At 35.1% G+C, this 12,099-nt stretch overlaps 1 protein-coding gene across 9 annotated transcripts in view; it reads left to right on the plus strand.

The window, feature by feature from the left end:
- Ranbp17 (RAN binding protein 17) overlaps positions 1 to 12,099 on the plus strand; it is a 353,366-nt gene that overhangs the window by 19,669 nt on the left and 321,598 nt on the right. For all 9 annotated transcript variants that reach the window (XR_010041092.1, XR_010041091.1, XR_010041093.1 and 6 more), the window contains one exon: positions 11,535 to 11,701. Coding sequence is in view for 6 of the 9 variants with exons in the window: in XM_063230765.1 (XP_063086835.1) it covers positions 11,535 to 11,701 (167 nt within the window). In the remaining 3 variants the exon portion in view is untranslated. The remainder of the gene's footprint in view (positions 1 to 11,534; positions 11,702 to 12,099) is intronic.

Below are 12,099 nucleotides of genomic sequence, written 5' to 3' on the forward strand. Positions count from 1 at the left end.
CCAGGCTCACAAATTATTTGATTGTATCATTTTTAAAGATAAGTAGATCTCATTTATTCATCAAGTGATAAAAATGTGATATAGAGAGCAGTGTATAATCCAAAAAGCATTTGTTAATTTAATAACTTGCATTTTAATGTGTTTAGTACTTGCTAAGATTATCACTCACTTTCTCTTTACAGTAAATTTTATTCATTATCTTCATTTTGCAATGAGGAAATTATATTTGATAGTTTCTGTAAGCTGCCACGGAAATAGTGGAGCTATCATTCAAACTTACTCTGCCTGAAGTTTATGCTCTTACCAATATCTTAGACTGATATACAACTGAGTGACAGGACAATTTCAACTTTACAATTATTTTTCAGGATGTTACATCAGAATCAGTTGGGATACAAGTAAAATCAACAGTAGACTTCCATTTGTTAGGAAGATAGTTTGTATAAACAGTGGTTAGGAATTACTGTAGTCGGAACAGTGATTCTGTAAGATAATATAATTTTCAGAAACAATGTGTTATATGGTTTTTTTTGAATGCATATTTTATGTGAACCTCTAGTTGAGGTATAGAATTTATTTTTCTTTTTTGTGTTCATAATATAGATTGTTGTCTCATTTTTGTTCTTTGGCTTCCAGAAAACATTAATTATATTACTATATCCAAAAAATTACCATATATATTATGGATCTTTAAGCTAAAATTTGAATTACTGAAATCACACATTATTATGTCATCATTTGCCTCATATACTTGACTGCCAGTTCCCTAAGTACCCTGAATCTAGGTAATTAAGAAAATGTAGAGAAGGATTTATCCATATATCAATTTGTATGTTTCAAAAAGCAAAAGAGAGAAATTCAGTTTTAAAAATAATTATTCAAATGGTAGAAACATAAGTCACATAACTTATGGTTTTGTTTATTTGACTTTTACATGCACACATTTTAAATATACTTAATTTTTTAAGAGTTCTTTGATCTCATACTGAAATTGAACAAGAAGTATAGACTCCCTTTATACTCCCTGACCTGAAACATGCATAGACTTCTCCACTATCATCATTCTTCTCTAGAGTAGTATGTTTGTCACTATTGATGAAACTGTATTGACATATCATTGTTACTCAGAGTCTGTAATTTATGTTAAGGTCCACTTATATTACTTATTTTATGGATTTTGACAGTGTATAGTAACATATCTTCCACTATAATATCATACAGAATAGTTTTACTGCCTTAAAAATTCCGTTTGGTCTGCCTGTTCCTCTGTGCTTGCTCCCTAAATTTTTTATAGTTTCTGTAGTTTTGCTTTTGCAGAATGTTATACAACTGAAGTCCTATAGTACATAGGCTTTATTTGCTAAGGTTCTAAGACTTCCTCTGTGTCTTTTTATGGCTTGATGACCTCATTTTTTTTTTTTTTTAGTTTTGAATAATAATATTCTATGATGTGGATATACCACAATTTATCCATTTACAGAAGAAGTTTGGTTGCTTCTACATTTTGACAGTTGTGACTAAAGCTGCTATAGGCATCCCTATGCAGTTTTTTGTTGAAACAGAAGTTTCTAATTCTTTGGATAAATACCAAGGAACACGACTGATGAATCATATAAGATGTGTTGTGTTTTTAAGAAGCTGCCAAGCTGTCCTCCAAATTGGCACTACTATCTTGTTCTCCCACCAGCCAATGAATACATTCCTATTACCTTACATTTTTGTAACATTTGTTGCCAGTATTCTGGATTTTAGCCATTTAATTAATCTTCTTTGATTTCTTTTATTGTAGAATTGACATATAGGTCTTTACATAGGTCTTGTTCATATTTTGGTAAATTTTTTATACGTATTTCATTTTGGGGGTGCTATATCAATGATGCTGTTCATTCAAGCTACACTTGGTAATAATTGGTAATAGGACTTTTTTTTTTGAATTTTTTATCTGGATGAACATGCTATCTGTGAGCAAAGATAGTTTTATTTCTTTCTTTCTAAATTTATCTTAGTTACTTTTTTCTGTGAAGGCAAAATACTCAACACCCAAAGTAAAGGAGGAAAGGTTTTTTTGGCTCATAGTTTGTAGTGGTTTCAATTCATAGTCAACTGATTGCAAGACAGGGCAGCATAGCACAGGGACATCACAGAGGAAAATAGTTTATGGCATGGCAGGGAGAAGGCAGCAAGTAGTGAGGCACAAGGAGCAGCAAGTGACAGCAGCAACCCTTTCTGTCCTTTATATTCCATTCATACTACCTGCAAATAGCACACCCAGGGTGAAGTCCCTTATCCCCAGCATTGTGCACTTAATCATAGCATCACACACCCTAGATCTAGCCACCTTTGAAAAAACCCCACTTAGGACCTAATGAGGGGACATCTGAATACACAGTATATAACATTTCACCCTTAATCCTCTAAAGACTCATCCCTTTTTGTAACAGTCTTTAAGAGTTTCCAGAGTCCTAACAGTTTCAACATTGCTGAGAAGTCCAAATCTAAAGTCTCTTTTGAAACTTAAGCAGACTCTTAGCTGCCTTATACAAATGAGAGCCCTTGTACAAATAGAAAGAAAGCTAAATACTTCCAACATACAACAGCACAGGATATATTTTGATTAGAAAAGGTACAAAAAGGTAGAAAGAAATGAGAATAAAGCAAGACCATAATCCATCAGGGAAAACATAAATCCTTTAGTTCCATGGCCAGTATCACTGGCAATCTGTGGCAGATTGAGAACTCCAAAGAGTTTCTCAGTAGTTCTGCCCCTACTGTACTTCTGGCTTTTGTAGGTTCCATGGCTTCTTTCTTGGGCTGGCTTTGCTCACTTCTTCGAGCTTTCCTGAGATTATCTATGTTCCTGGCTTTTCTAACCTTCTAGCGTCTCCATTGCACTTTTGGCTTCACACTCACAGCTTCACACACTTCCCTTTCACGAGCACACTTCTGAATCAGGGTGGAAGACCTCCTGACCCCACAACTCTTACATTTTGAATGCACCTAAAACCAGCACCACATATTTGATGCCAGAGTCTGCTGCCAGCTGGAGCAGTAACTAGGTTTCCTTCTCTGTTGGTTTTATGGGTTGAGTGCCTAGATTGCTTAACATTAAGAACCAAATTCCAGGGAACAACTTCCCTAGGCCACTGCCATTCTGGGACATAGAGCTCAAGGGCTCTCTTCTCAAAGCTAAGTCTTTCCCCTTAGCAATTTTGTGGCTCCCAAAGATAGAATCCTACTGGTTTTTGTGATGTTCTCAGGCTATCTTTTCTATTGTTTGTTCTTTTTTTCTCAGCAATCAAGTTCTCCTCTGTTCCTTTGTGGTCAGAACTCACATTTTAAATCATTCTTTTGGGCTCTTTACTCTTGATTCTTAACATATATGTGTATAAAAGCCCCCAACTGTAGCTATGCCACTGCCTTAACATTAGGCTGGCCCAAAATTTCTTCTGCCAGATTCATCATACTTAATGTTAGTCTCAGGCAAAGTCTCTGGACACAAGCAAAATGCAGACCAATTTTCTGCCAGAGCATAACACAAATGCAATGGACTCCAGCAGCAAATGTAGTCCTTCTTCCCAGCAGAAATCTCCTGAACCTGGTCTTTACCAGCAGCATTTCTGTCAGCATTCTGATCTTCTGAGCTCTGACTGCTTCTTTAGCCAGCATCTCCAAACCTTTGCAAATTCTTTCTGCAAGCCAGTTCCAAAGACTCCTAAACCACATATGTGAGTGTAGTCACAGCAACAACCCCACTTCATTGGTACCAGACTTTGTATCATTCAACACTTACTAGAGAAACATTTAATGCAAGACACACAAATATATGAGAAGGCCCAGACCCATGGGAATCCGTATCATTAGGCCCAGTGGTCTATGTTAGAAGTGGAATAGTATGAACTGGAAGCCAGGAGTCAACATCAAAGCTAAAGGCAAAGAAATGGAGCTTCTCTGAAGAAACAGAGCTGACCTTCTTCATTTCTCTTTTATACCATTCTGGTGACAATCCTCTCTAGGGTTGATCTTCCACACCCAGAATTGTGGTGATCCAATTTAGTTGGGTATTTCTTACTCAAGGTGACATAATCAGTTAATGATCACACCTATATACTTTTTATTTCTTTTTCTTGTCCCATTACATTAGTTAGAACATGCAGAATAATGTTGAAAAGTGGTGAGGGTAGAGGAAATATCTTGCCTTATTCTTGATCTTAGAAAACCTTAAGAATTTTCACCATTGAATATGATGTTAGGTTTATTTGTTTAACAAATGTTTATAAAGTTGAGGAAGTCCTTTTCTATTCTTAGTAGACTGGGGGATTTTTATCATGATCAGATGTTGCATTTTCATTAAGGCATTTCCCTCTTCTACTGATGACATGTGATTTTTATTTAGCTTATGGAAGTGATTGTTATTTGATTCTTAATGTTGAACCAACTTTCTATACCTCGGATAAATCCCATTTTAACATGGTATTTAATTCATTTCATACAATGTTGAGTTCAGTTTGTGAGGAATGTGTTGATGATTCTTATATCCTTGTTTATGAGAAATAGTTGGTCTATAGTTGTCTTTAGTACCTTTGATTTGAGTATTAAGGTAATCTTGGTCTCATAAAATAGGAAGAATATCTTCTATCTGTTGGAAAATGTTATAGAGAAATAGTATAATTTCTCACTTATTGTTTGGTAGAGCACACTGGTGAGCCTGTCTGGGCCTAGTGCTTTCTGTTTTGGAAGACTATTATTTATTGTTCTAATTTCTTTAATAGAGACAGGCATTCAGATCTATTTGACTTACATTTTTAAAATGGAAACTTTTTAGAAGTAGGAGTACAAATGTTCCTTATCTTGTAGTGTCTTGACTTAAGATTTAAAAAAAGTCTTGCTATGAGGCATAAATAGTAAAGTTTTCATTGGAAACCGTATTTTGAATTTTGATATTTTCTTGGGATGGTCGTATGTGGTATAATCTTGTGTGATACTGGGCAGCAGCGGCAAGCTGCAGTTTCCAGTCAGCCATAGGATCACAGGATAAGTAACTGATTCTCTACAGTAAATTATGTTAAGCTATCATATTTGGTGGGTTAAGTCTATTAAATACATTTTCAACTTGTGATATTTTCAAATTGTGATTGTTTTATTGAGATGTCACCTCATAAACTGAGGAGCATTTGTTCTTTGAACCCTTTTAAAAAAGAGAGTAAAGTTTGGTTGAAGAAAAGAAGCTAGAAACATACCAATTTCTAACAAGAAGTGATGGGTTTCCTTTGTTTGTTTAGTCTGATTTACCTCTGTTTTTTTCTGCAAATAGAGTATTTGTCATGGTATGAAATGGTATTATCTTGACATAAGTCTGTATAATATATATGTGAATTAAATGCAAAAATAGGAATAATGTGTTTAATAGACACATTGCTTTCATCATGTCAACTTCAAAATCACCTGTCCTAGGTTTTCTGAAATCAAGTTCCTACGGTGGTGGTGCACACTAACCACACTAACCAATGAAACCTCAGAAGTTTGACTGACAGTGCAGGCCACAGCAGCTTGACTGACCTGTAGGGGAGGCGGCGCAAAGAAATACAGTGCATGCCACAGCAACGTGACTGATGCCCATGCTGCCTTGCTCATCGCCACCCGGCGCCTCCGGGCTAATGGTGAGACTTGTCGCCAAGGGCCCCAGGAGCAACTTGGTGCCCACCGGCTGCCCTCACCCCTGCCCCGACCATTGCCACTGACCCGGAAGGGAGGCAGCGCAGAGTAATACAGTGCAGGGCACAGTGCTTGACTGATCTGGAGGGGAGGAGCCAGCATACCCTGTCCCTGTCTGCAACTCACTAGCACACAGCAATGTGAAGGGTCATCTAGCCAGCGCGCTTCAGAAGAATTGTAACCAACAAAAAAAGAAACTGGGGCCTTCTGGAAGAAGCAAAAAAGATGGGAAGAGGAAGCAACAACAAAAAGTCCCCAGGTCCCAAACCTGAGAATATTGACCCATGGCAGGTAAATACAGAGGAGAATGAGAACAGCAAACATGCAATATCAGACACAGCGCCAGTGGACATAAAGAGATATATTCGAGACCTCATAGATGAGTTCAAAAGTGAAATATTTAGCCAAATAAAGCAAGATATAAGAAAATTAATAAAAGAGATACTAAACACCCCTCAAGTAGACACAGATGGAAGAAGGGAGGAACTCAAAGGAGAGAACCATTTGATGAAGAATATAAAAAATATAGAATACATGAAGCAGATTCAAAGAAATCACCAGGAAATTAAAAACTCTATGGAAATATGGCAAATCAGCTTGAAAGAAACTAAGGATACATTATCCAAACTGAAGGACAATTTTTCAGTGTGAGAGTATGAAAGGGAAAACTGTAAAAATAACAAGGAAACAAGTAGTAACAATACAAAGGCTAGAAGATGACAAAAGAGTCTATAACTTGAGAATAAAGAATGTGAATGAAGAAGCTGGGGTACAAACAAAGGAACTACAAAGGTTATTCACAGAAATAATTAAGGAAAACTTTCCAAACATGGGAAAAGAAATGATACTCTGATATATGAGGCATACAGAACTCCAGCCACCTACAACCAAAACAGAGCTACCCCCAGGCATATAATAATCAAGATCCCAGAAATTTAATATAAGAACAAAATATTAAAAGCTGTACCTATAAAGGAAGGCCCATCAGAATAACAGCAGACTTCTTGACACAAACCATCAAGTCAAGAAGAGCCTTGGAGCGAAATATTCCAATCCCTGAAAGAGAATAACCTCCAGTCCAGATTGATATACCCTGCTAAACTGTCTCTAGAAATTGATGGAAAAACAAGATGCTTCCAAGGCAAAGAGGAACTTGGGAAATTTGCAACCACCAATCCAACTCTACAGAGAATACTGCTGGGCATTCTAGAGAGAGAGAAAAGTACTAGGATTCCAGGAACAGTGGCAGAGAGGCCTCAATGAATGGAGCAGAAAACAGAATGAAGACGATAAGCAGACAACTGATGGCAAAGAGCATAACAGAAATGCAGAGAAGATTTTATTCAAAACTGATATGATTGATAATATCAAGTCTGAGAGTATAGGCAACTACACTAAAGATGACAAGACTCTACGATACACTTTCTGATTTGCTAACTGCTGGTTTTCGAAGTTCTATACTATATACAAAGTTGTGTTTTTACTAATACCGTTATGTACTGATAAAGTCAATTATACTATGTCTGACGATATAGCCAATTCTATTGGAGAAAACGAGACAACACAGGAACCATGGTAGAACTCTGTACAACAGTCTTACATGTTTATTTCGTTTCATATGTTTATAGGAATATGTTTTGTTTTGCCTTGCTTTGTTTTTTTTCCTCCCTCTAATATAGAAAGGATAGAAATACATGTTAAGACTCATGCATGTGTAGAATCTATAAACAGTTTATGAGAACTGATCTTACGGCACATGATGAAATGAACAGATACTTTGAAGAAAAAGAGACACTAAAATACCCAGTGCTGATCCTAGAGTGTCATAATGTGAAACCCAGCAATAGTATTATTCTTTGTTCAGAGTGATATTAACCTGCTTAGTTAATTGCTTATTCAATCTCAACATAATTAAAGATAGGGATAACTGCGCGTATGTTTAAGTGTATAGGATTGATAACCATATTTCTAAGTTGTTGTTGAATAGTAGAACAGAACTGGGTGCAATCTCATTGTTTGAATCCCCACTTTATATGCTCCACTTTAGTATCTTGAGTAGCTATTTATAAGAAGACAATCTGTAATCATCAACTAGTGATTTCTTACTGTTTATTTTTCTTTGAAACTATGTATTATTTCTACCCATTTTCTATTTTCTTTAGTCTTTCTTTAAATTAAATTAAAAAAAATAAGGTACTACAGTACCCAATGCTGATCACATAGTGTCATGATGTGAAATACAGCAATACTATTATTTTTTGTTCAGAATGATTTTAACCTGCTTTAGTTTGTTTAAACATAAATGAAGATAAGGATAACTGCATGTATATTTTAAGTGTATAGGATTGACAACCATGTTACTAAATTTTTGTTGGATAGTTGAACAGAACTGTTTGCAGTCTCGCTGTTAGAATTCCCACTTACACATTCCATTTTTGTACCTTAAAGAACTGTTTGTAAAACGACAGTATGTAGACATCAACTAGTGATTTCTTACTGTTTATTTTTTCTCTCTGAAATTATGTATTGTACCTATTTTCTGTTTTGTTTACTCTTTAAGTAAAATTTTAAAAAATCACCTGTCCTTCACTATGCAGTCCAACTCTATATATCTCAGGATTTCCTTTCATAAACTCTATTCCTAGGTTCTCTGTTACCACCACTGGCTTGGTTACTTTTCTCTAGTTGCTGAGACAAAATACCCAACGCTCAAAATTAAGGAAGTGTAAGGTTTATTAACTCACAGTTTGTGGAAGTTTCAGTCCGTCATCAGGTGGTTCCAAGGCATGGTGGCATGGTACAGAGGCAACACTTTTAAAGAGGTGAAGACCAAAAAAGCAACAATAGCAGAAGGGGAAGAAGCAGCACCCCCACCCCCATCAAAACCCCAAGGGAGTGTAGCAGTCATACCAGCTGGGTGCCTTCTTCTTGCAGAGGATGACATGTTTACAAAGTGAAGCCCTGGCTCCTGCTGAGTCTCTTAGTTAAAGTTACAAACTTCTCAAATTGACCCAATGTATAAACCATTACAACCACACTATTTTCTAACTTTGCTCATTCATGAAATCCCATTTTCTGAGCTTAGTTTTGAAGTCCCTTCATGAGCTTGTTATTGATGTATCATCCTTACATAAGTATACTTACATCTTTGGTTTTTTTTTTTTTTTTTTTGTCTTTTTCGGTACCAGGGATCGAACTCACAACTGCCTGCTTGCAAGGCAGGTGCTTATGCCACTGAGCTAAATCCCCAGCCCAACTTATATCTTTGTTGCTACTGCCTGTTGGTTTTCAGAAGGTCTTGCCTTTCTGCCATCTCATTTCTCCATTAGTTCCTTTTCTTGAGTTACTGCCCTAAGCTGGAATACTATCCTTTTTATCTTTTGTTCAAATGACATTGTAGTTTGATTACTTACATAAATCTGTTCTTTCATCCTGCCTTTCCTTTTTCAGACATCTTTGTGTATTGAGGTTTAATATAGCCCACTGTAAACTTGGCCTGTTTTAAGAATGCAATTAATGACTTTTAGTACAGTCATAGTTGTATGAATGTTATCATCATTAGGTGTTAGAGCAATTTCATTATTCCAAAAAAGATCCTACCTGTTCATTGATAACCTATCTTGCTCCAGTACCTCTTACCTCTAATGTATTTGTTTTTATACATTAATTTTTGTTTGCATTTTGTATAAATAAAATCATATAATATGTAGCCTTTGGTGTCTAGCTCTTTTTTAATTTTATAAAATAAAAAGGATAAAAATGATACAAAATTTCAAAAAGATAGGAAACATTAATTAATATATTACATATTGTTATCTTAGAAGTAGTTGTTAAGGTATAAGATTTAGGTACAAAAAAAGATAGATCAAACAATGGAAGTACAAACTTCTTTGGGATGAACTAAAGAGGTTAGTAGTACAGCTATCTATATATATATACATACATGTATATGTATAACTAAATGCATATAATGTTTTCCTTCTTTTGTTTTCTTCTTTCCCCTATCCCATTTGGTCTTTTCTTTTGAGCATTTTCTTTCCCCTTCATTATCACAATATTGTACATTTTGGATCTTATTACTCTTTCGTTTTTTTTTTTGACACTACGGATTCATACAATATTTATAAATGTATTTCACTTATGAATATGATCTCGGGTTACCTCCATTTACCTATAAAAGACTCAAGATTATCCTTCTTTATAGTTGGGTAATATCCCATTGTATAAAAAATACCACATCTTTTTAGCTCCTTTTACTTAGCAAAATGTTTTGAGTTTTGTTCATATTGTAGTGTGTATTAATATTTTATTCTTTTATTTTGCAAAATAATATTCCTTTGAATAGCTATATGACATTTTTTTGTCCATTCATTGGTTGATAAACTTGTGAGTAGCTTGATTTTTTGGCTGCTGTGAATCATTGTCTTATGAACGTTTACATGCAGGTCTTTATTGTGTGGATCTGTTTTTCATTTTTCTTGAGTAGATACCTAGAAGAGGAATTGCTCAGTCATAAGGAAAGTTAATGCTTTTTTTGTTTCTTTGTGTTTGTTTTTGTTTTTTTGAGGTGGTTTCTGTACACAGTTCAGTCTGGCCTTCAACAGCTTTGTAGCCCTGGCTAGCCTGAAACACACAGTGTTTCTTCTGCCTCAGCCTGCCAAATGCTGGGACTATAGGCATGTGCCACCACACTTGGCTGGGCTAAACTTGTGAAGAAATTTCTCACCTGTTTTTCTACGAACATATACCATCTTGCATTCTTATCAATAGTGTATAATTAAAGTTTCAGTTTTTCACTGTGTCTCCACTTCATAACCTTATCTTGATCTTCTTTTGGTTGGTTACTTTTGCTCTATAGTCTTCGCCTCTCTCTCCTTTTTCCTCTTTTTCTCCTAGTAGATCATAAGTTACTCTAGGAATAGCTTACAACTCATTTTAGAAAGTACGTTGAATTTGAAGCTGTTTCCACCAAAGCATATTTTGTTAACTAGGTAAAATTGAATTTGTTGTTAACTTTGTTCCAAGGATTGCTATTTTGCTCATGTAAGCTTTAATTTATGTATTTATTTAACAAACTGTGCTATTTATATTTTTGTGCACTTAAACAGAATAGTGTATTTTGATATAACATGTGACTGTGCCTCTTAAAGTGATTTAATATACAGTGTTATAAAAATGACACGGCTTATTGGAGAAGTAACGTGGTAATAAAATTCAAAACTTTGTGAATGGTAGATGTTTATAAAGCTAGAAATTTAATAAAAGGGTAGTACAACTTTATGCACATTAAGTAGTAAAGAAATTGTTAAGTAGTACTGCAAATATGGTACTTTCTCTGAATGAGATCTGAAGTTTGTGCAACCCTTCATAAGAGTTTCAGCTTCTGAGTTACTCTGGCGTGATGGGAAGGAGGTTACCTCATATAGGATGGAAAATTGTAACATCAGATAAGGATGGATATATCTAGTAATATGTGAGATGAAATAAGGTAGCTAGTAGATGTTTGAGACTTACACACTTTGTGTATTGCCTGGCTCATTTGTCCTGTTTGCAACTTTATTTACCTGGCCTTTTTGGGGTGAATAGATGAAGTTATGCAGAACAAAGTAATGCTTCTGTTATACTCAAATTATCCCTGATGTATCAAATGCAGTGGAACAGATTTGTTTTTTGAAACCAGTTTTATAGAATTGACTGCAAGAATATATCTTGAGAAAAAGAATTGCTTGTCAAAAAGCCTGTCATTGCTTCCTCTTTTTCTTCACATGAGTAACATCATGTTTCTTGAAACTCCAAATGATCACAGAATATTTTCTTTGTAGGAAACTACATTCTGAATTATGTAGCATCACAACCTAAACTGGCTCCCTTTGTCATCCAAGCTCTTGTTCAAGTCATTGCTAAAATTACTAAATTGGGATGGTTTGAAGTTCAGAAAGACCAGTTTATCTTCAGAGATATTATTGCTGATGTGAAGAAATTTCTTCAGGTAAGAAGACATTATTATAATGTCACTGCTTGATATTTTACTTTAGAATACTGCTGTTCTTTTTTTTTTTTTTTTTTTTGTCTTTTTCGTTTTTATCGGTACCAGGGATCGAACTCAGGACTGCCTGCTTGCAAGGCAGGCGCTTATGCCACTGAGCTAAATCCCCAGCCCCAATACTGCTGTTCTTAAGGCTAACTTCTTTGTTTTCGGGCAAGCAGTACCATATTAATTATCATTTATTATTTATCATTAGGTCCTTTTTATTTATTGTCAGTAGATAAAAATCATGCAGTTATATAACTTTCACACCAGAAGAATGCAGATAATCATGTTTTCAAATTTCAAAAATTAATGTTGTTTCATTTATAAGTTTATGTACTACATATATACAAATGATA

The sequence above is a fragment of the Cavia porcellus genome, unplaced genomic scaffold (assembly GCF_034190915.1).
Source record: "Cavia porcellus strain 051 isolate PalLab524CR breed Dunkin Hartley unplaced genomic scaffold, mCavPor4.1 scaffold_19, whole genome shotgun sequence".
NCBI classification, from domain to species: domain Eukaryota; kingdom Metazoa; phylum Chordata; class Mammalia; order Rodentia; family Caviidae; genus Cavia; species Cavia porcellus.